This window comes from Chaetodon auriga, chromosome 7, assembly GCF_051107435.1.
Source record: "Chaetodon auriga isolate fChaAug3 chromosome 7, fChaAug3.hap1, whole genome shotgun sequence".
Classification (NCBI taxonomy): Eukaryota; Metazoa; Chordata; class Actinopteri; order Chaetodontiformes; family Chaetodontidae; genus Chaetodon; species Chaetodon auriga.
Window position 1 is genome coordinate 26616763 of NC_135080.1, and position 25687 is coordinate 26642449.

Here is a 25687-nt window from a genome sequence, read left to right on the forward strand (position 1 = left end):
GAACAGAGTTGGTGTGCAGTCTGGGCACTTGGTGGGGAGGACCAGTCTCAGTGTCAGCCTCATCCTGGCTGGACGGGCTGCTCACTGTGGCAGTATTGGGTGGTGGTGGTGGTGTGGTGGTGTGGTGGTTGTGGTGGTGGTGGTGCTGGTATTGGTGCTGGCTGCACTACTACTAATACTACTACTGCTGCTGCTGCTGATGGCACCAGTGCAACTGGTGGCAGGCGTGGCAGTTTGCTCTTCTTTGGGCTGCTTACTGGCAAATTCGGTGATGCTGAAGACAAACTGGAGGCAGCCCAGTTTGATGTAGCTGCCATGGTGGAGCAGGGCGGTGCCTTCCCAGCCTTCCCCGCTGCCTCCGATCAGGCTGGAACTGCTCGCCTTACAGCTGCATGACAGAACTAAGCCACCCTGAGGCTGGCTGCTCATCACGCCACTGGCCAGCAGCAAACCCGCCACCGAGCTAGGACCCTCATCATCCTCGCGCTTCTTACTGCGACCTGCAGAGGACACAGGGAGAAATTTGGAGATCGGTACCAACGATGGCTGGAATGTGAACACTATCAGTGCGATTTAGAAAGGACGAAGGAAACAACAGCGGCTCAGGTTGTACAACAAAAGTAAAGATGAAGGGATACAAGCTTTTCATCTCATCAGAAATGATGACATCAGGCAGCAAAACAGTTGAGACGTCAATACACAAGTCTTGTCAGACCCAATGAAATCCGTTTCAGACTGTTATTTTTTCCCAAATTCTGTTATCTGTTTTAATTTTTCTGAATTCTGTGAATTTAAGCACATTTTGGCCTCAGAAAGTGATTCTCCCTCCCTCTACTACTACAACAACAGTGCCTCCATGTCTTTAACACTCTACGCTGGAGAATTGTGGTACAGCACAATAACATACTTCTGCATTTATGAATTACAACAATTTCAAAGGCCAAACCTCATCATAGAAAGTACAGGCGTGCTTCCCCGATATGTAGTTGCAATGACGTAATTTGTAAGGCACACGTCCATGTCAGCACCTTCACAAACACATTAAAGAAACAGTGAATTGTCATTTTACAGCAAAATAATAACGATCATCTCAGAAAAATGACACCTCTATACATATCACATACATTGCTTTAGTTTTAGTCTTGTGTTTGTCTGAACGCCACATCAAGAACTGTTCCGCTCACAAAAGAGGAAAGTTAACACTTCTTTTGTCAAACCATCTTCTCTTAAAAATTCAAACAGTACAAGGTATCTGTCAACATATGTGTTTTCTATTTGATAAATGGTGAATGTTTTGGAGGTCACTGATACAGTCCGCATGTCTTACCAGATCCTATGTATAACGTCCTGTAGCACATGCTAACAGCTCCTCCTTTTCCTGTCAGAGGGTAGAAGATGGCTCGGGCCTGCACCTTCTTCTGACCTGGTAGGAAGGTTTACATTCATTCAAAATCAACGAGACATGAGATTTGAAACAGATTACAGAGCCGTCCCACAGGCCAGTTCATGTCTTACTGTCAGGGTGGGGTGATGGGGTTTTGGGGACAGCAGCAGTGGCTAGAGGAAGTGGAGTGCTGGGTGCTTTGGGAGGGAAGAGCTGCTGGATCCTCTGCCAGGCCAGGAGCTTGATCATCTCTGCATCCAGCTTGTCCAGCTCTATCCTTGAACGGACGCATGCACACACAAAACCATTAGGTCCATTTGTTTGTTTCATCAGACATGACATTTCTGGAACACTTTCTGTAGCACTTACCTCCATCCTCATCCTTTCCATCTTTCATGCAGCTGGACAGGTTAGCGATGGAGGAGAGAGCGCTGGGCAGCAGTGAGTCCATCAGTGCAGGACCAGCCTTTATGTCTGCAGAGGGAACACATGCAGAGACAACATGTGGTCAAAGAACTGACACAGATCTGGAGGATTGGACATTTAGCTGGATGGAAACATTATTCATTCGTGTACAAAAAACAATTTTAAACTATACATTAAGCTTTTTAAATTTGTGTACAAAACAAAACTGGTTTGTCATATCACACTGCTGTTTGCCGTGGGAAACTGTTCCCAGTGATCACGAGAGGATACACTGTATAGTGGAAAGTGACTGAACACCAACATGCTGAACACCCTTCAATGTGTCAGGACTCATAAAAGCCTGATTTGTTGCAATGCTGTAGGTTGTACAGGTGTTTGGTATTTAATCCATCCTCTGGGGCTCAACATTGCTTTGCCATTTAAAAAACAACTGAATGAAATACATATTTGTGACAAAAAATAATGCTCTTAGACATAAAATACTGCTACAACAACCCACATATTGAGAAAACACTAATTTTAATTAGTAATGTAGGTGTAAGGTTCTCCCTTTGTTTTGGGGACACAATGGAGAAGGCACTGTCGACTGAAAATCTGCATATTTCTTCCATTAAATAAGAAAATCCTCTATTAATGCCACAGTGGGAAATCTGCAGTGTTATAACAGTAAAGAGGCTGATGTAATAGAAAGAAATATCAGTAAAAAAGCAAGATATATAAAAACAAGTAAACAATATAATAAGTAAAACAGGCATTCACATCATTACACAGAGGAAATATTGATACTGCTCAGTGTAGTATGCATTGATATTGCACATGCGTGAATTTGCCATTCATGGCAAGGCAAGGCAAGGCAAATTTATTTGTATAGCACAATTCATACACCAGGCAATTCAAAGTGCTTTACAGAAGCATAAAAATACATTAAAATCATACATTTCAAAGAAAGAAAGAAAGAGATTAGAAGAGAATAGAAAGATAAAAATAAAATACAATCAAAGGAACATTAAAAACAGAAGCCAGTAAAAGCATTAGCATTTAGAATGATTACTTTAAGTAAAAGCTGTAGCAAATAATAATGTTTTCAACCCTGATTTAAATGAGCTGACAGCTGGTGCAGACCTCAGGTGTGTAGGGAGAATGTTCCACAGGTGAGGAGCATAATAACTAAAAGCTGCTTCACTTTGTTTGGTTCTCATTCTGGGAACACACAATAGACCTGTCCCTGATGACCTGAGAGGTCTGGATACTTCATATGGAGTTAATAAATCTAAAATATATTTCGATCCTAGACCATTAAATGCTTTGTAGACCAACAGTAAGATTTTAAAGTCTATTCTCTGACTCACAGGAAGCCAATGTAGTGATCTGAGGACTGGTGTGATATGGTCCATTTTTCTGGTGTTTGTAAGGACTCGTGTAGCAGCATTTTGAATCAGCTGTAGTTGCCTAATTGATTTTTTGTTTAGGCCAGTAAAGACTCCATTGCAATAGTCCAACCTACTGAAAATAAATGCATGAACCAGTTTTTCCATGTCTTCTTTGGACAGACATCCCTTAATTCTGGTTATATTTTTCAGGTGGTCGTAGGCTGATTTGGTAATGAGCTTTAACTGGTTGTTAAAATTCAGGTCAGAATCAATAATTACACCAAGATTTCTGGCTTTATCTGTTGTTGTCAGTGACATGGCATTAAGGTGAGCACTGATCTTTGACCTTTCATTTTTGGGGCCAAATACAATCACTTCTGTCTTATCTGCATTAAGCTGAAGAAAATTCTGACACATCCACTCATTGATTTGATGAATACACCCACTCAGTGAAAGTAAGGGACTGTAGTCATGTGATGACACAGAAATATAAAGTTGTGTATCATCTGCGTAAGTATGATAAGAAATATTATGTTGCTCCATAATCTGAGCTAGGGGCAACATGTAGATATTGAAAAGAAGTGGTCCAAGAATGGACCCTTGTGGCACCCCACACATCATCTTTTTTTGTTCAGACACATGCTCACCAATTGACACAAAGTAGTCTCTATCTTGTAAATAAGATTTGAACCAGTGTAGTACAGTGCCAGTAAGTCCCACCCACTTTTCCAGTCTGTCAAGAAGTATGTCATGATCAACTGTATCAAAGGCAGCACTGAGATCTAATAATACTAAGACTGAGGTTTTGGAAGCATCATTATTCAGATGTATGTCATTTAAAACTTTGATAAGTACAGTCTCAGTGCTGTGGTGTGGATGAAATCCAGACTGATATGCATTAAAAAGATTGTTCTGCATCATGAAAGCATGCATTTGTTGAAAAACAACCCTTTCAATAATTTTTCCTAGAAAGGGAAGATTTGATATTGGCCTGTAGTTACTTATCGCTGAAGCATCCAGATTAGTCTTTTTTAGGAGAGGTTTTATTACTGTAGTTTTCAAGGCCTGGGGAAAGTGACCAGACTGAAGAGAATTATTTATTATCTGCAACACATCTGGAGCTATGCAATTAAAGACATTTTTAAAAAAGTTTGTTGGCAGAGTATCAAGGCAGGTGTGTGTGCTCTCTGTGAAGAGGACTACACACTTCAATTTCTGTAGCTTGAGCTACTGGATGGTGTGATTCTTCCAAAACAGCTGTTATTATAATTATTATTAATTATTCCAAACTTCCATTCAATGTGACTGAATATCAAATAAGCATTCTAAGCAGGTATAATGAACATAGAGATCATTTTCACTGCTTCTATTTTTTCAGATTTAAATCATGAAAAAGTTAGAAATCAATAACTGATGACTTGCAGCTCTAAAGTGAACTCAAGTGAACCTGGGAAGCCAATCAGCAGTGACCGATCAGCCTGTCTACCTTGATGGACTTCTTGTTGTGCTGGTGGGTGGTGCGTCGGTTGGGAGCGTTCTGACGATGGACTCTACGCAGGAAGTCCAAGTTTACGGCGTGCTGGGACATCCTGTCCTGGAACTGGTCAAAGAGCTGACAGCGGCTGGACAGGCTCAGGCTCCTCTGATTCAGCTGGACATCAGACAAACATTTGAAAACTAATCACTCAGTTGCACTCTCTTCTGAGACAAACTAATAAACAACAACAACAAAAATTGTCGTCAGCTCTGTATGAGCCAAGACCATGATCCTCACCACTAAGTGCTCAACATGGTTGGGACACATCCATTTGCCAGCAGGTAAAGCTGTGAGTGGAGGGTCCAGACAGTCCATGTGGAACAGAAGGGGACAATAGTCACACTGGATCAGTGGAGCCAACCTGCAACTCTTGTGAGAGGAAGCACAAACAAACCGGTCCAAGACATGAAACATTTCAGAGGTGTGTGTGTGTGTGTGAGTGTGTGTGTGTGTGTGTGTGTGTGTGTGTGTGTGTGTATCTTGGTAAATACGGTCATCTGGTTGTTCATACCTGTTGTACGAATAGCAGACTTTGACTGGTAGAGGAACCAGACCATTGGAATCCAGCTCATGCTGAGGCCTCCTGAACGGCTTCCCTAGCAGCTCCTCTTTTCTCCTGCGTTTACTGCTGCCTAGAAGGCCAAACAAGTTTGAATCATTTGAGACACAATCCAACCCAGATATCCCTTTTCTGTCATGAGCCAAAAATCTGAAATGCTCAATTCATTCCAGGGCACATTTTGAAACCGAGATGCAGTAATTTGTTTTTATATCCACTTTCCACAATTTGCCTCATGTAGAATGAAGAAATATTACATACATGTAGGACTTTTAGATTTGGAATTACTTTACATACTTTATACTCCAAACACTGCACTGAAAGTTGCTGAGTCATGGTGTGTCAACCATCAAGTTCAACTGGTCTTTTATGTAATTAGGTGAGAGGCAGTGAAAGAAGGGGAACAGATCTTCACCACAATCCACTCATACTTCATTTGGATATTGGCTATTTGGATTTTACACTTAATTTAATTTCAGTTCTGTTTGAGTTCCATGCTAAACAGAAAATGTTTTTCACTGAGTAGAGGTTTTCATACTAGATTGAGAACTAGTTGAGCCAAACCATTACCATAGCTTTAATTACACTTGTTAGTCTTGAGCTAAGCTTTTCACAAAACAAGTACAAGGCAACAATCCTGTTGAAGAAAAGACATTAGCTGAGGTTCATGTACAGAGATCACAGTGTGGAATGGTCTGGCCTGCCTGAACAGGAGTCCTACAGAAAAACATTCTGATGAGCTGCACAGATAACATGGCAACTTTATCTATGTGCTGGCTTACTGTATCTAAGGTCATGACATGCCAGCTTAGCTTAGTTTAACCATTCATTGTTTACTGTAATACAATTACAGTTAGCCATTTGGCAGATGCTTTTATCCAATGCAACATACATATGAATTCACACACCAATGGCACAGCACCAGGGACAGTTTTGGGTTTCAGTATCTTGCCAAAGGATACTTCGGCATGTGGACTGCCGAGGCCAGGGATCGAACCACCGACCTCTTGGTGGATGACCGCTCTACCTCCTGAGCCACAGCCATCCACAATAATATTTTCTCTCAAAGATTTGTTGCAGATTTTGTTGCACACCGCAAATGAGAGATAATAGCTATGATTTAGTCACATACAGATGCAACAAGTGTAAAGTCTTCTTCTGTATGTGAACTTAGTGGGACTGATATTCTCCAGTGCCTTAGTTGGCTACATATTCCAATTTCCAAAGTAATGGTGGTCAATGCTGACATTCAGTTGTCTTTTCCAAGGCCTTTACAGGCCAGGATCACTCTGGCTCCTCTCTTTGCCAGATCCAGAGCCGTGGCCTTGCCAATGCCAGTGTTACTTCCTTTACAGGGAAACAATTCACATACATCAAAAGCAACAAAAGACTGACAACAAAGAGCTGTGATAACCTCAGTTATATCTGACTGTCATTCAAGGGCTGGTCACCTGCAAATACACAGGTTTTAAAACAAAAGATTAGAGCCTCAGAATAAACAAATCATTTTAATATATCTGGTATAGAGATTACATAAGCAGAGATTTGTTGCAGATTTTGTTGCACACCGCAAATGAGAGATAATAGCTACGAGTTAGTCACATACAGATGCAACAAGTGTAAAGTCTTCTTCTGTATGTGAACTTAGTGGGACTGATATTCTCCAGTGCCTTAGTTGGCTACATATTCCAATTTCCAAAGCAATGGTGGTCAAGAAATCTAAATCTTAATCAAATCTTAAGTGACAGTCCTTAAATATCCTATTGATTTTGTTGTTCTATGTTCAAAATTTTGTATTCAGATGAAGAAATGTTCTAAATCACTCCCTAAGATCTCACCTTTTTACCTACAACTGAATTCTCTCCTTAAATCACTGCAAAAAAAATGCAAAGTAAAAAGTCCCAAACATGACGTGACGTGATGTGATGTATTGCACGTGATGTAGTGCAAAGGCTGTCCCAGTTCTGCTCATGCCATTCAGGGCCCTTGCAGCCTCTTGCGCTCAAGCACTTATCAGGTGAGTGCTGGTGAGTGCCATAAGGCCTTAGGGGGACATTCATAGGGATGTTACTTTGACACGTGCTGCCCACCTAAACATCGTTTAGTGACCCCTCATTGCTCCTGATGGCAGTGGCCTCCATCAGCAGGACAATGCACGCCACCACAGTTGGTTTTAATGTTGTTGCTGATCGGTGTATGTAAAACAAAGAATACCATGAAATGTGTGGAGGCCAGTACTGACTTTTTTCATACCAGCTCTAAGATAAGCCCACACTGTCTGTTCGCATTAAGCCTACGTTCTTATTCTGAACTGATCAATTAGATACCATAATCTTCTTCCATAAGAATACAGTGTGCTTTTAAAAACTGAACATTTTGAAATTTTTTGCTGCTTATGTAATCTCTATACCAGATATATTAAAATGATTTGTTTATTCTGAGGCTCTAATCTTTTGTTTTAAAACCTGTGTATTTGCAGGTGACCAGCCCTTGAATGACAGTCAGATATAACTGAGGTTATCACAGCTCTTTGTTGTCAGTCTTTTGTTGCTTTTGATGTATGTGAATTGTTTCCCTGTAAAGGAAGTAACACTGGCATTGGCAAGGCCACGGCTCTGGATCTGGCAAAGAGAGGAGCCAGGGTGATCCTGGCCTGTAAAGGCCTTGGAAAAGACAACTGAATGTCAGCATTGACCACCATTACTTTGGAAATTGGAATATGTAGCCAACTAAGGCACTGGAGAATATCAGTCCCACTAAGTTCACATACAGAAGAAGACTTTACACTTGTTGCATCTGTATGTGACTAAATCATAGCTATTATCTCTCATTTGCGGTGTGCAACAAAATCTGCAACAAATCTTTGAGAGAAAATATTATTGTGGATGGCTGTGGCTCAGGAGGTAGAGCGGTCGTCCACCAAGAGGTCGGTGGTTCGATCCCTGGCCTCGGCAGTCCACATGCCGAAGTATCCTTTGGCAAGATACTGAAACCCAAAACTGTCCCTGGTGCTGTGCCATTGGTGTGTGAATTCATATGTATGTTGCATTGGATAAAAGCATCTGCCAAATGGCTAACTGTAATTGTATTACAGTAAACAATGAATGGTTAAACTAAGCTAAGCTGGCATGTCATGACCTTAGATACAGTAAGCCAGTACATAGATAAAGTTGCCATGTTATAACCATTCCACACTGTGATCTCTGTACATGAACCTCAGTTAATGTCTTTTCTTCAACAGGATTGTTGCCTTGTACTTGTTTTGTGAAAAGCTTAGCTCAAGACTAACAAGTGTAATTAAAGCTATGGTAATGGTTTGGCTCAACTAGTTCTCAATCTAGTATGAAAACCTCTACTCAGTGAAAAGAACTGAAATTAAACTAAGTGTAAAATCCAAATAGCCAATATCCAAATGAAGTATGAGTGGATTGTGGTGAAGATCTGTTCCCCTTCTTTCACTGCCTCTCACCTAATTACATAAAAGACCAGTTGAACTGGATGGTTGACACACCATGACTCAGCAACTTTCAGTGCAGTGTTTGGAGTATAAAGTATGTAAAGTAATTCTAAATCTAAAAGTCCTACATGTGTGTAATATTTCTTCATTCTACTTGAGGCAAGTTGTGGAAAGTGGAAATAAAAACAAATTACTGCACCTCGGTTTCAAAATGTGTCCTGGAATGAATTGAGCATTTCAGATTTTTGACTCATGACAGAAAAGGGATATCTGGGTTGGATTGTGTCTCAAATGATTCAAACTCATTTGGCCTTCTAGGCAGCAGTAAACGCAGGAGAAAAGAGGAGCTGCTAGGGAAGCCGTTCAGGAGGCCTCAGCATGGACTGTCTGGACCCTCCACTCACAGCTTTACCTGCTGGCAAATGGATGTGTCCCAACCATGTTGAGCACTTAGTGGTGAGGATCATGGTCTTGGCTCATACAGAGCTGAAGACAATTTTTGTTGTTGTTGTTTATTAGTTTGTCTCAGATGAGAGTGCAACTGAGTGATTAGTTTTCAAATGTTTGTCTGATGTCCAGCTGAATCAGAGGAGCCTGAGCCTGTCCAGCCGCTGTCAGCTCTTTGACCAGTTCCAGGACAGGATGTCCCAGCACGCCGTAAACTTGGACTTCCTGCGTAGAGTCCATCGTCAGAACGCTCCCAACCGACGCACCACCCACCAGCACAACAAGAAGTCCATCAAGGTAGACAGGCTGATCGGTCACTGCTGATTGGCTTCCCAGGTTCACTTGAGTTCACTTTAGAGCTGCAAGTCATCAGTTATTGATTTCTAACTTTTTCATGATTTAAATCTGAAAAAATAGAAGCAGTGAAAATGATCTCTATGTTCATTATACCTGCTTAGAATGCTTATTTGATATTCAGTCACATTGAATGGAAGTTTGGAATAATTAATAATAATTATAATAACAGCTGTTTTGGAAGAATCACACCATCCAGTAGCTCAAGCTACAGAAATTGAAGTGTGTAGTCCTCTTCACAGAGAGCACACACACCATAAATGGCAAATTCACACATGTGCAATATCAATGCATACTACACTGAGCAGTATCAATATTTCCTCTGTGTAATGATGTGAATGCCTGTTTTACTTATTATATTGTTTACTCTTTTTTTTTTTTTAATCATATCTTGCTTTTTTACTGATACTTCTTTCTATTACATCAGCCTCTTTACTGTTATAACACTGCAGATTTCCCACTGTGGCATTAATAGAGGATTTTCTTATTTAATGGAAGAAATATGCAGATTTTCAGTCGACAGTGCCTTCTCCACCTGTCTCCCCAAAACAAAGGGAGAACCTTACACCTACATTACTAATTAAAATTAGTGCTTTCTCAATATGTGGGTTGTTGTAGCAGTACTTTATATGTCTAAGAGCATTTTTTTTTGTCACAAATATGCATTTCTTTCAGTTGTTTTTTAAATGGCAAAGCAATGTTGAGCCCCAGAGGATGGATTAAATACCAAACACCTGTACAACCTACAGCATTGCAACAAATCAGGCTTTTATGAGTCCTGACACATTGAAGGGTGTTCAGCATGTTGGTGTTCAGTCACTTTCCACTATACAGTGTATCCTCTCGTGATCACTGGGAACAGTTTCCCACGGCAAACAGCAGTGTGATATGACAAACCAGTTTTGTTTTGTACACAAATTTAAAAAGCTTAATGTTTAGTTTAAAATTGTTTTTTGTACACGAATGAATAATGTTTCCATCCAGCTAAATGTCCAATCCTCCAGATCCGTGTCAGTTCTTTGACCACATGTTGTCTCTGCATGTGTCCCCTCTGCAGACATAAAGGCTGGTCCTGCACTGATGGACTCACTGCTGCCTAGCGCTCTCTCCTCCATCGCTAACCTGTCCAGCTGCATGAAAGATGGAAAGGATGAGGATGGAGGTAAGTGCTACAGAAAGTGTTCCAGAAATGTCATGTCTGATGAAACAAACGAATGGACCTAATGGTTTTGCGTGTGCACGCGTCCGTTCAGGGATAGAGCTGGACAAGCTGGATGCAGAGATGATCAAGCTCCTGGCCTGGCAGAGGATCCAGCAGCTCTTCTCTCCCAAAGCACCCAGCACTCCACTTCCTCTAGCCACTGCTGCTGTCCCCAAAACCCCATCACCCCACCCTGACAGTAAGACATGAACTGGCCTGTGGGACGGCTCTGTAATCTGTTTCAAATCTCATGTCTCGTTGATTTTGAATGAATGTAAACCTTCCTACCAGGTCAGAAGAAGGTGCAGGCCCGAGCCGTCTTCTACCCTCTGACAGGAAAAGGAGGAGCTGTTAGCATGTGCTACAGGACGTTATACATAGGATCTGGTAAGACATGTGGACTGTATCAGTGACCTCCGAAACATTCACCATTTATCAAATAGAAAACACATATGTTGACAGATACCTTGTACTGTTTGAATTTTTAATAGAAGATGGTTTGACAAAAGAAGTGTTAACTTTCCTCTTTTGTGAGCGGAACAGGTCTTGACGTGGCGTTCAGACAAACACAAGACTAAAACTAAAGCAATGTATGTGATATGTATAGAGGTGTCATTTTTCTGAGATGATCGTTATTATTTTGCTGTAAAATGACAATTCACTGTTTCTTTAATGTGTTTGTGAAGGTGCTGACATGGACGTGTGCCTTACAAATTACGGTCATTGCAACTACATATCGGGGAAGCACGCCTGCATTTTCTATGATGAGGTTTGGCCTTTGAAATTGTTATAATTCATAAATGCAGAAGTGTGTTATTGTGCTGTACCACAATTCTCCAACGTAGAGTGTTAAAGACATGGAGGCACTGTTGTTGTAATAGTAGAGAGAGGGAGACTCACTTTCTGAGGCCAAAATGTGCTTAAGTTCACAGAATTCAGAAAAATTAAAACAGAAAACTGAATTTGAGAAAAAATAACAGTCTGAAACGGATTTCATTGGGTCTGACAAGACTTGTGTATTGACGTCTCAACTGTTTTGCTGCCTGATGTCATCATTTCTGATGAGATGAAAAGCTTGTATCCCTTCATCTTTACTTTTGTTGTACAACCTGAGCTGCTGTTGTTTCCTCCGTCCTTTCTAAATCGTACTGATAGTGTTCACATTCCAGCCATCGTTGGTACCGATCTCCAAATTTCTCCCTGTGTCCTCTGCAGGTCGCAGTAAGAAGCGCGAGGATGATGAGGGTCCTAGCTCGGTGGCAGGATTGCTGCTGGCCGGTGGCGTGATGAGCAGCCAGCCTCAGTGTGGCTTAGTTCTGTCATGCAGCTGTAAGGCGAGCAGCTCCAGCCTGATCGGAGGCAGCGGGGCAGGCTGGGAAGACACTGCCCTGCTTCACCATGGCAGCTACATCAAACTGGGCTGCCTCCAGTTTGTCTTCAGCATCACCGAATTTGCCAGTAAGCAGCCCAAAGAAGAGCAAACTGCCACGCCTGCCACCAGTTGCACTGGTGCCATCAGCAGCAGCAGCAGTAGTAGTAGTAGTAGTAGAAGTAGTAGTGCAGCCAGCACCAATACCAGCACCACCACCACAACCACCACACCACCAACACCACCACCACTACCACCACTCGATACTGCCACAGTGAGCAGCCCGTCCAGCCAGGATGAGGCTGACACTGAGACTGGTCCTCCCCACCAAGTGCCCAGACTGCACACCAACTCTGTTCCATAGCCCACACATTAAGTCCCGCCCTCCCTTGTTTTGTTTTGCACCTTCCGAGTCACAATGAAGGGAAAGCTGCACAGCTGGTTGGTCAACAGGGAAAAGATTATTTTTTCATTTTTAATGGTTTATATCTTTGCATGAACTTGAAGTATTATTGACAATCTCCTCTGTTTTTGAATGACTGACATTAACCTTCTGTTCACTTCAGACCATTAGGACTTTGAGCAAACATTATTTACCTATGCTCACTTTTTCTTTTGCCAGTATATTGGTCATGTATGGTGTAACATTATTTTGTCAGTCAGCCCATTTAGCACAAACCTTTTATTTTGTAGTATTGAATTCCATACATTCTAATTTCTTTTGCTGCTTTTGCACCGCAGGTAGCTATATATGTATGAAAACATACATGCTTATACACTATGTATATATAATGCAAAAATATAATTCAGTGCCTCTCAATTGGAGAAACATTGGATTTCATGTAGATTTACCATTTTTTGGTTTTTAACTGTACAGTTCATGGAATTTGTGATACTGTGTAGAGCTCCAGAAGTTTTGTGATAAAACTTGTTCTTAGTCTGTACTTTCCGCTTTAGTCCATCTGTAAATACGGTATTGTTTTAGCACTCATTTTAACATCTTGTGCTGCTCTGTATATAAGCACTCTTTGTCTGTACCTGCTTGTCTGTTCAAACCTGTAAATACAGAAAGATTTTCTAAGAACAAACAATGGATTTGTGTTGTGTTACTTTCAGGTTTTTGTGGGTCCATTTGGGACTTTGTACTTTGATTTTTCACATTCTGCCTCATGTCATAGTACTAGTAAGAGTTATAACTGAATTTCTTAATGATTAAAGGTCAGGTGATACGGAGAGAGAAGATCAGGTGAAAACTTCACATGGGACAAAATAATTGCAGACAAGTGGAAATGCTGTTTGACATGGGAGTGAGCATATAGAAGCCCTCAGTACGATTTTGATATTCTTACAATTTTAGAATAAGTCAGAATGCATAAAAATTTGCAACTGATATGACTGATTCAACATGAATACAACCAGCACCATTCTGAACTAGCTTAAGATGTCTACTAGACCAGAGAGAAGAGCATGACTATAATCAAGTTTGGATGATACAAAATTCATGGATTATGGTTTCAGCATCAAATAAAATAGATCACATTCAATTCAATTCAATTCAATATTCCTTTATTTGTCCCGCGAGGGGAAATTCCAGATTACAGCAGCATCAGTAGAACAGATTAATATAAGAAGTGCATGCAACTTAGAAACAAACATCAGAATATATACAAAAGAATGAGAATTTTTAAATAAAAATGAAAGAAAAATTGTAAAAAAAAAAAAAAAAAAAAAAAAAAATTGTAAGAAATTGTAGATAGTATTTACAGACTGTTATGTACATGATTTATTGCACAGCTTATTGCACAGACTATTGCACTGATTACTTGGAGCAGTTTTTATTGTACAGTCTGATAGCTGCAGGGAGGAATGACCTGCAATACCGCTCTTTCACACACTTCGGATGTAGCATCCTGTCACTGATGGAGCTCCTCAGTGCAGTGAGTGTGTGTTGGAGGGGGTGGCAGTCATTGGCTGTCATCCTCCTCTCCCCCACCTCCTCCACCAGTTCCAGAGGGCATCCCAGGACAGAGCTGGCCTTCCTGATGAGTTTGTCCAGCCTCTTCCTGTCAGCTGTTGTGATGCTGCTCCCCCAGCAGACTACACCATAGAAAATGGCAGAGGCCACAACAGAGTCATAGAAGGTCTTCAGGAGTGCCCCACGCACCCCAAAAGACCTCAGCCTCCTGAGCAGATAGAGTCTGCTCTGTCCTTTTTTGTAAAGTGCAGTGGTGTTATGAGTCCAGTCCAATTTATTGTTCAGATGAACACCCAGGTACTTATAAGATGTCACCATCTCAATGTCAGTTCCCTGGATGTTCACTGGTGATGGTGAAGAGTACGGGCACCGACGAAAGTCCACAACCACCTCCTTGGTTTTACCCGCATTAATCAGGAGGTGGTTCTGCTGGCACCAGTCCACAAAATCCTGGATGAGTTCTCTGTATGACCTGTCGTTCCCATCTGTGATGAGGCCGACAATGGCAGCGTCATCAGAGAACTTCTGCAGGTGGCAGGTGGGTGACAGGTGGGAAAAGTCAGCTGTGTAGAGGGTGAAAAGGAACGGTGCCAGCACCGTTCCCTGGGGGGCCCCCACACTGCAGAGGACAGTCCCTGACACACAGTCCCATGTCCTCACATACTGTGGGCGGTTTGAAAGGTAGTCCACTATCCAGCATGTGAGGTGTTGGTCCACTCCCGAAAGTTCCAGCTTGTTCCTCAGGATGGCTGGCCTGATGGTGTTAAAAGCACTGCTAAGGTCCAGGAAAAGGACCCGAACAGAGCTCCCAGGTGATTCCAGGTGAGATAGAGCTCTATGGAGAAGGAAGATGAGGGCATCGTCCACTCCGAAGCCAGGCTGATATGCGAACTGCAGTGGATCCATGGACGAGCTCACCAGGGGGCGCAGGTGGGCAAGGACCAGCTGCTCCAGGGCGTTGTTTCTTCAAACCTACAAAAGTAGGTGTTCAGCTCATCTGCCCACTTTGGATCCCCAGCCGCCTGGGAGTTTGGCTCCTGGTGACCTGAGATGGATTTCAGACCTCTCCAGACCCTCCTGGTGTTGTTCTCCTGCAGCTGTTCCTCCATTTTCTTTCTGTATCTGTCCTTCCCTTCCCTGATATTCCTTCTTAGCTCCCTCTGAACAGTTTTCAGCTCCTCTTTGTTTCCTGACTTGAAGGCCCTCTTCTTCTCCTTTAAGAGAGCCTTAATGTCAGGATTAATCCAGGGTTTGTTGTTAGAGTGGCACCGTACAGTCCTGGTGGGTACAGTGTTCTCCACACAGAAGTTTATGTAGTCCGTGATGCTGTCTGTCAGACTGTCAATGTCCTCCTCATGAGAGTCACTGAATATATCACATTTTAGCAATATTACTAGGAGGAAAAGTGCTGTCTTGGTAATAGCTGTAATATGAGACTGGAATGTCAGACAAGAATCTAAAATCACTCCAAGGTTTTCATGGTCAAGCTTTCAGAACTGGTTCAGCCATCAGTGTTAAGTTGTCAGACAAATGCTCATATTTGGCTGGTCTAACAACTCGTAACTGTGATCAGCATTTGTCAACAGAAAATTTGTATCCATCCAGTTTTCTAAATTTAAGAACTAGGAAAGGTCGTTTGGCTATACAGGTATATATAGCTCAGCATCACCAGCGTAAAAATGATGCTAGAAGGAACAATAGTTTGGGGGAGACGCCTCAGTAAGTATCACTGCTGCAGTGGATGAGAGCGCTCAGTGAGGAATAACAGATGCAGAGCACATTGACAAATACAGTCATTAAACTAAAAGGTTTTTTGATGTTGAGAGGCTAGTACATTTTACAAAAAAGAAAAAAAAAGATTTCACATGCTGAATTATGGTTTCTGTGTGATTTATTTTTGATTACAACTGGGTTGATGCAGAGGCTCCATGGACTGCATCGCAGAGTGCTGTCCCAGTCGTATTTACTCCATTTTAGGCCATTGCAGCCTCTCACACTCAAGCACTTACATGTCTTCAACTACGTCAGGGCTCAGGGCTTCAGGCCTAAGGGGGGACACTGAGATTGGGCCTTATGCTCTTCTTCCCCTAATTCGTGGGTCCCCAACCTTTCTGACTGGTTTAACATGGACATACATACGGACATACGTACATGCATATGGTAGAAAATGCCTTGTGACCGGGTGCCGGGCTGCGACCTGGTGGCTGGGTTGGTGGCTGCCCTAACTGACTCTTTGATTTGACATGCTAGTTTCTAGTGGCCCTGGTCATCAAAGCAGCTTTCATTAGCAATTTACTTCCTGTAAGATAATTACTGCATGACTTGTTGAGAGTGTATAGTGAACCTGAGATGTCTTTCCAAAATGTTTTATTTGTGTCGCATAGAGTCCATCAGCACCACCGAAGCTAGTAGACATTTGGGTATTTTTTAAGGAAGGAAATCTTCTGGGAATAAACAAATATTGCCCACATCAAACATCTACCAAAGTAAAACTTTTTCATCATTCTCATTTAATTAATGTGAGTGTAAAGAAAGAAATCTGTGTTCACTGATTTCATTTTTTTTTTTTTTTTTTGCCACTTCAGGGCAGCAGATCATTATTACTATTTATGATTATAGTACTATTTACACATCTAGCGGACAACATTGGCATTCATTTATGTATGCCCCCCACCAGTCATGTAGTCCCATAATTCATATGCGATAAAGCTAAGAAGCAGCAGACATCGCAGTCTGCATCTGCAGGTCTTCAAATGCACATTTGCAACTGCAGGTGGTGCTGTTTTCCTATTGGATGATACTATTGGAGAGGGGAAGTCTTATGCAAGCTGTTATTTTGATTTAACTGGATTTTGCTATGGGTGGTCTTTTATGATCTTTTATGAATTCCGGTCCTTCCAGTCTGCTTTAACCTTTAACCAGAGCAAACACTGTCACGCCCAGGCGGGAACTGGGTGTTTGTTTGTCTGTGTGGGTTTAAATGCACAGACTTGCCCTGACTTCCTCACTGCAGCCTGTGAGCAGCTGAGGCTTGAACAATGATTACTCTTCTGCTGGGTGTTGGTGTTGTTTTTGGAGTTGCTTACGTTTTCCGTCATGTTTTTGTGAAGGGAAGACGGTGCACAAGCAAAGCAACGCTGCATGGGAAAACTGTGATTGTGACCGGTAAGTCAGGTTTCTGTTTTCAGAATCTATATAGAAATATATCTGTTGTGCAACATTCTACATTAAGTACCAAAGTAACAGTGTTTTGTAGACTGCTGTGTGACATCAGGGTGGCAGAAAGTCACGTCCACTGACTATTTCATATTCACTGGATGCATGCACTACATCACAACAAATTCTGAGTTCAGAAATAGCTCATACAGCATATTTCTAGCTTACCAACCAACTACAGATGCAGTAAGTCTGTGACTAAACCACTGCTGCATTTCTACATGTCAACAAAGCTTTAAGAAAATATCAGATTTGAAAGTACAAAAATAATGTGCAAAATTAGTAGTTTGGGTTGGAGTACGGTATCAGGTCAGGGAGTAAAGAAGTCCTTCTGTGCTCTAATATTGAAGAGTTTCTTTCATAAAGTTTGGCATTCTGCAAAACCATGAATGACAAAAGTACAGGCTAGAAAATGTGACATGATACTTAATTTTTTTTTTAATTATATATTGAATCAAGTCTTCCTTTAAAGTCTCCAAGAATTTTGGTTCATCATACTTAAAGAATTTAAAAATACAAAAGGAATTTCATTATGTTACATGTACCTATTAAAGGTTGAATACTTTCCCTCACCTCAGTTATACAACTGATCCGACAGTTCACTTTCACTATGTCTATCTGATACAGATCCAAATCCAGTATCCGTGTAGGTTAAAAGCTGAGTAGCTGTTTTTATTATTAAATGCATCCAGTATGTTGGACTTGCAAATAAAACATCACCCATGTTTCTTGCTTTTTATCCCCAGGTAGCAACACAGGCATTGGAATGACTACAGCCATAGATGTGGCTAAAAGAGGAGCCAGAGTGATTCTGGCCTGTCGTAGTAAGCAGAGAGGAGAGGCTGCTCTTAAGGAAGTCATGAGAGTGAGTATAGAAATCATGCTCTGTTGCGTCTATGAAGATTAACTGATTTATTCACATTTCCCAAGCAAGAGAAGGTTCTCTGTCCTAAATGCCTTACTGATGAGCCTGCGGTTACTTCATGCCATGTACAAGCTTGTAGTTGCTTATAAAGATTGTGTGAGGATTTTATTGTCTGTATAAAGTTCATACTTGCCATATTTGTTCACAAATGGACCCATGTCAGTTTCCATTCAATAATGTAGAGGTAGATGGTAGCTGATTTCTGTGTCAGTGTGTGTGGGTCCACACTAATAAACCACACTGTTGCAAAACATTTTTGCACTGTTGCATTTTTGGAAATATCTTTGACATTCATTTTGGCGCACAGACCTTAATTAAAAAAAAAAAGTCCACAGTGCTACTTCATTTAATATTATACCACTGATTCAGTTGAAATATGTCCCACAGGAGAGTGGCAGTAATAAGGTGGTGTTCATGCAGTTGGATCTGGGGAGTCTCAAGTCTGTTCGCAGCTTTGCTGAAACATTCTTGAAATCGGAGCCCAGACTGGACATCCTCATCAACAATGCAGGTTAGACTGTTCATTGTAGCTTGATTTTGTATATCTGCACAGGACCAGAAAGCCCATACTGAAAGCAGAGTTGTTTGCCAGAGAACAGAGGATCAGGGCGAAGTCGAAGGCAGACCTTCCTTCCATCCATTCCCATTTCCTTTCAATAATATTGCATCTATGTATATATATACACTTATATGTACGCACATTTAATAGTTCAGCATTGTACACAAATACATAGTTTAATTTTTTGTAAAAATTCAGATTCAGATTCAGAACAAATGTGCCCAAACAAACAGGGACTGGTGACATGTTAGCAGCATCATTGGTGCTGCCAGAGGGAAAACACCTGATTATTCAAAAACATTTCTCGAAATAATTATATAAATTAATGCAGTCTTATGAGACTCATTTGATTAAAAAGTGGCAGCCCTCGTTAATAGGTTACTATTACTAGGATACACAGAATGTGCTCCAAGGAACCTCTTGCCGGACATAGTGGGCATGCTGGAGTTTCGGCAAGACCCCATCTATGCAGGTTGGATGGGCTTGGGAGGACATTGCACACTGACTGGATCAGAAAGTTGAGTCTTGGTGGGTCTTGGTCCAAGCTCCTTGCTCTCGCATAGACACCGTTCTGCTGTGGTGTTCCTCCTCCACCTCTGCCAGGATCTGTCCCTGGATCAGCCACAGTCTGTATCTCCTCTTTGCTTTGTCGTAGCTTCATCCACTCCGCTTCTGCCACAGCAGCTGTTTTGTAAAACCATGGACAAAAACCATCTATGTGGAGATGATGCGGCTTGGACACATTGTCAGTGAAGAACCTGGGGTCATCAGGCGTTTTGGGTCTTTGATCATCAGACACCCTCACCTGGGCGACCCAACCCAGGATGATCAGTCCCTGGTTTGTGTCCAAGCAGCACACTACACCATGGATGCCCTCTCTTAATCCACAGCCACCTAGAAGCTTTCTCTGCAGCTTTGCAGATGTTTTTGGTGGCTTTTCTCTCCTGCAATCTTCTGATGCCCAGAAGCCTGAGTGGTCGCTGCAGAGACTGCCCTGGGAATCTCTTGCAGCCCACCTTGATGGGTTCACAGGTTCCATTCCCTCTGCAGGTTTCCACAAGCTCCCTATTCGGTCTTCCCAGTGGACTGTAAGTTCCATGACCACCACTTGCTTTGATGAGATATTAGGACCAAGTCTAGCCTGAGAGGTGTCATTGCAATGTGCTAGGGAAACTTCAGCTGTCTTCCCAGGTCCACTCACAGCTACCAATCACGGGCAGAGGTTTTAAGCCCTGAGCTTTCTTCCCTGCTTTGACAAAGGTGATGTTCCCTGCTGGGAGCTGATATTTGCTCTGCTGGATTCATGGAGCAAATGGAGTCTGCTACTGTATTCAGTACCTGGTTGTGGCACCACGTGTACCTCCCCTCTCCCAGGGCTTTGGGGCAGCAGCACAGGATGTGCTCCAAAGAACCTCTCGCCGGACACAGTGGGCATGCTAGAGTTTCAGCAAGCTTGCTGCTTGGACACAAACCAGAGACTAATATCCCTGGTTTGTGTCCAAGCAGCACATTACACCATGGAGCACCAAGATCTAATAAGACTATTACAGAGACAAGTCATTTGTGTGATGCAATAAGAAGGTCATTTGTAACCAGTGCTGTCTCTGCATGGCATCGAATTATGAGATCATTCCCTTAAATTTAGCTACAGCACTATCAGATAGGAATCTGGTGTAGGACAACTGAGTCCAATAATGAGATAAACGCAGTACAAAGGCTGTCATTATCAACATGAACATTAAAATCACCTACAATAATTACTTTATCTGTTTTAAGGACTAAACCTGATAGAAGCTCAGAACTCATACATTTGGAATAAGAACCAGGAGAGCGGTACACTACAAAAAATAAAAGTGGCTGCACTGTTTTCCAAGTTTGATGTGAAAGACTAAGAACAAGGCTTTCAAATTAATTATAATTAAGTTTAGGTTTAGAGTTGATTAATAGGGTTGAGTCAAAAATAGCTGGAACTTCACCTCCTCAGCCACTGCCTCAAGGAATGTGAGTATTAATATGGCTTGGGGGATTAGCTACGTTTAGGCTAACATACTCTTCATGACACAGCCAGGCTTCAGGCAGACACAATAAATCAATATAATGATCTGATGTTAACTCATTTACTAATACAGCTTTAGAAGACACAGATCTCATGTTAAGGAGTCCACATTTAATTCTCCTATCTTGTTGTACTATTGCAGTGTTTTCATTTTTATGTATAACTCCTGTTTACTTTTGATTGAATTAGTTTAGGTGGTCAGGAGGAAGACACAGTGTCTGTGAGGTTTTGTGTGGGTAACTGCTCTAATGGAAGTGCAGAGAAGCATGTCGGACTGCAGCTCTGCAGCTGATCAAATGATGCCAGATTCAAATTCAATCACGTTGTTGCAATCAATAGCAAAACGTTGCCCTATAGTTTGTAGAATTGTTTTAAAATTCATTTGAAATCCAAAAATGAATTGATTAAAATAAGTAAATTGATCCAAGGAATAACACCATGCTCTGCCTGTAACTTTTCCCCACCATTAGCCAAACTGAACATTACTTTAACCTGTTTATCACCACAATGCCCTCTGGGGTTTGTGCTTGACATCTAGAAATTGTAAACAAACAAACAAACAAAAAGTCTTGTGCATTTTCAAAACTCTTCAATTGTTTGTTACGATTTTGTGGCCGAGCAAAAAGCAAGGAGTGAACCCAATGATGCAGACTTTACAAAAAGGCTGAGCGGAAACAGTCCAAATGGTTTATTTAACAAAATAAGGCAAACTAAATGAAAATTCACAAATACATGGGGAAACCCGGGACAAGACTAGAAATACTCATAAAAATATCACAGGGACCCAGAATCTCGGAACAAGGAAAGCCACACATAAGGGATGATGCCAGAAAGGGAAACACACTCACTTAAATAGACAGGGGAGGAGAACTACATAGACAAAGTGGTTCAGATAATTTGGCTCAACTATTGGCATTTTTATGATCTATCTGATCTTACCGTTTGTGTTTCTTGACCAGTCAAACTTTGATAAGATAAGAATTTATTGATCTGACACTGAGGAAATGTGGTTATTACAGCCAGCAAGTATTACAAAGAGCAAGCACAGTGGCATAAAGAGGTCAAAAGTAAAAAAGTATAAAGGGCGCAGAAAAGAAAAGCAACTATGTGTACGTACATTTGTACAGATTGTGAAAAAAATAGTAAATGCCATAAAAATCCTACTGCCATAACAAAGTACTGTTGCTAATATTCTCATTAGAAAACTAACTAATGACATGTATTGTCAACTTATTGCACAGCAATGTTACCATGTTCCAAGAGTTAAGAATTACTTGAATGTGTGCCATTGTTTGAAATGAAGCCATGTTAAATGTTAATAGTGGTTGTTAAAGGATGTTAATAGTGTTAAAAGTAAAAGTCTTTAATTATGTCACTTCTTAATTCATTTGCTTGTTTCACTATTTGTGGCAGTTATGCTCTTGGTTGTATTGTAATGAAGTTGAACTATATGCTTGTCTGTGTCAAGGAGTCATTAGGCTCTCCCAAAGATGTAAGATGGTTTCAAGCCTTGCTTGTTTTGATATCACCATGTCTGGAAACAGGATTAAGGTTTGTCCATGCTTTTATCACAGGTGTTTTCCTGCAGGGTCGCACAGAGGACGGGCTGGAAATGATGTTTGGCGTCAACCACATTGGTCACTTCCTGTTAACCAACCTGTTGCTGGACCGGCTGAAGGAGTGTGAACCGAGCAGGGTGGTCAATGTGTCGTCTATGGGACATCAATATGGAACAATTGATTTTGATTGCCTGAACACACAAAAGGCTTTGGGAATGGACGCCTCGTTCAAGGAGGTTTTCAAGGTCTACTGCGATAGCAAACTGTGCAATGTCCTCTTCAACCATGAGCTGGCCAAAAGACTGAAGGGAACTAAGGTCACCTGCTACAGCCTCCATCCAGGTCAGTGGTCAGAGCATGTCAACTCATGCAAATGGATAATAAAGTCTTAAAACAAGGAATTACTGAACACAGTTTCCATAAAATGGGGAGTTTAATACAGTTCAATGCAAACTGAGGACAATTTGCAAGGATCTTGGGGCAGGAGTGTAGGTGGGTCAGTCCACCACTTTGGTCTAGACTGGAATATGTTGATAAATATTGAAAGGATTGCCACGGAATCTGGACCAGACATTCATGGTGCCCTGACAATGCATTCCAATGACTTTGAAGATCCCTTGATGTTAGGCCTCTAGTATGACCAAAGACTCCTGGATGTCAAGGCTGGAGTGAGCAGAGCAATGGGTAGGACCGAAATGCAGATGACAGAGGAAGAGCTCATGCAGTTCAATGTTGTTGTTGTTTTTTTTTTTTTTTTACAAGACCATGACAAGGGTAATGAACAAAATCAGAGAGGCAGTTCAAAGCAGGCAATAAATCTATAAATCCAAGAAGGAGCAGGCAAGAAATCAAAAGTCCAAATAATCAGGCAGACTGGTCAAATGCAGTGGCATGAAACAATAACAGAGCAACACTGGACAATCTGGCAAGGAGTGAGTAGAAAAGAGTGGCAGCTTTTCTCATTTCTATATCTTGTGCCTCCTTCTGTCCTCTCTCCTTGGTCCTCCTTCCTGTGACCTGGAAATTGAGCTTAACACGCCATGTTAAAGGATGTCTCAATTTCTAAAATGCATCTCAATGAGAGAGGACCAAGGAAAGAGGAACTATGAGCGAGGACACACAGGTGTATCCTATGTAGAAGTCTTTTCAGCAGCCATGATGGCATGACACAGCTGGAATATGCAAACCATGGCGGGAACAGGACTCCACAATATAAGTGTTCATAAATTGTATTAGTTACTTAAGATGGTCCAATGCAGCATCAAACTTTATGCCCTTCACTGTTTGTGTAGTGCCTTGTGAGGAGCTGTTTTAACTAGATTCCTTAATGACATTTCAAATTAATATATCGATTTGTCATTAAATGTAGGCTAGACCCAGTTAAACTGCTATATAATCATGGCATGATGTTTGTTTTAGTGCAAACAGCATTTTCACATTATGCTATGTTGTGAATTGAATTTAAGGTAAATATATAAGTTGTCATGAACACGATGCTCGTCTGACAGAAAATTCAGTGGTGGGCTACAACAAAACAATGAACAGATGATGCAGCTGTTCCACACATCTTTTTAATTGATGTCGCTTTAAAATGATGGCCCTGAAGGACTGAGAATATTGAATTGATGAAATGCTACTGTAACAGCAACACCAAGGAGAGAGGTTACATACAACGTGGGAACTATGGATGAGCAGAAGACCAACATCCACAATGACCAAGAGGCACCTGGTAGCTCAGGGCTCTAACATCAATAGAGGGAAGCTACTAGCACAGCTAGAGATTGAGAGGCACCAACAGAGTGGGAATACTACTGAACAACATGGAGACAGAATTGACCCCAGACCACCAGTCATGACAGCAGCATCCACTGAGCTGAGGATGAAAACTGTTGCCAGACTGAACACATTCAATCCACAGATAGGACTATATGTGTGTATGTGTGTGTGTCTGTAAAATAACAGTATAATAACAGGTTATTTTTACAATTGCAGCTAAAAATCACTATTTTTTGTTTGTGCAGGAGCTATCAAGTCTGACCTGGGAAGGAACAGTCTCACACTGCAAATGGCAGTGCCCCTGGTTTATTTTTTCACTAAAAATACTGTCGACGGAGCCCAGACCACTCTGCATTGTGCTCTCCAGGAGGGACTCGAACCTCTCAGCGGACGTTACTTCTCCAACTGCGCTTTGAAAGAACCTTCTGCTAAAGCCAAGGATGACGCTGCAGCAAAGAAGCTGTGGGAGCTCAGTGAGAGACTGTGTGGTCTCGCATAAAAAGCTTTCCATCCTGATATTGGGTTGTCATTGTGATATTAGATACCAATGACACATGACACATTTTGGTTTGGCAAGCCCAGCACTGCCACTTTCCTAATATGATACAGAGAAGAGCCAGTGTAGTCGACAGACTATCTTGAAGTTAACAGAATAGTTGTGACAGCACTGTTTAAATTGGCTATATCTGTTTTCCTATATAAGGTAATGACTAATTATGTAACACCTTGTAGGAGCTTGTTAAGATGAGATAAATCCAAAGATTTATTCATGCATTGTATATCTTGAATTATTGATGCAAAGTATTAATAAACAATCAAGTTACTATTAGTGCATGAGATTTTCTTTACAGGGCCTGGAAAAGCATTCAACTAAAAATTATGGTTTTCAATTTCAATCTCAATTTTATCTATAAATCACTTTTATCTCTAAATCGCCAAATCACAATGAAAGTAATCTCATGACTTTCCATGTAGAGCAGGTCTAGACCATACTCTTTAATGTACAGAGACCTGACAATTGCTCCATGACCAAGCACTTGCTGATGACGGTGAGGAAATACTTTCTTTTGACAGGCAGAAACCTGGTGAAATAAATGATTTTTAATTTAATGCATAATTATCTGTGTGGTGTCCCTTGTTTGGTCTGACTTTCTGCTGGTTCATGACACAGGACCTGTAGTGTTATTGCAGCATATTAGTACTGGTTGTTTTTCATGTTTTCGAGGTAAAACAGGAAATGGATGGGTTGTGACTTGATGGGAACTTGGACAAAACAGACAGCATGCACAGTCCACTGACAGTGGGACGTGGCAGGAGTCATTAGGGGCTACTAAATAATGAAAATGATCTTGGGTTCTGAGCAGGTTATTGGTTCAACAGCATCAGAACATTAATGACCCCATGACGATGTAACACACTAAACATACGTATCTCTCTGGTGGTAAGTAGAGAGTAGTTTAAAAACTTCTAAGAACAAAGAGGGAACTGTAATGACATTACATTTTACACATTGCCTG

General features: G+C 41.4%; 2 protein-coding genes across 2 annotated transcripts; both read left to right on the plus strand.

The window, feature by feature from the left end:
• Nucleotides 1-10525: 10525 nt before the first annotated feature.
• On the plus strand, nucleotides 10526-11559 carry LOC143323004 (PHD finger protein 12-like). Its single transcript, XM_076734525.1, has 4 exons — nucleotides 10526-10696; nucleotides 10788-10934; nucleotides 11027-11122; nucleotides 11422-11559. Exons 1-4 carry the CDS (start codon nucleotides 10615-10617, stop codon nucleotides 11526-11528), a joined length of 432 nt encoding a protein of 143 aa, XP_076590640.1. The 5' UTR covers nucleotides 10526-10614; the 3' UTR covers nucleotides 11529-11559.
• A 5301-nt stretch (nucleotides 11560-16860) lies between these two features.
• On the plus strand, nucleotides 16861-25282 carry LOC143323848 (dehydrogenase/reductase SDR family member 13-like). Its single transcript, XM_076735967.1, has 5 exons — nucleotides 16861-17244; nucleotides 18042-18160; nucleotides 18608-18731; nucleotides 22410-22736; nucleotides 24416-25282. Exons 1-5 carry the CDS (start codon nucleotides 17118-17120, stop codon nucleotides 24667-24669), a joined length of 951 nt encoding a protein of 316 aa, XP_076592082.1. The 5' UTR covers nucleotides 16861-17117; the 3' UTR covers nucleotides 24670-25282.
• The last annotated feature ends 405 nt before the right edge of the window (nucleotides 25283-25687 follow it).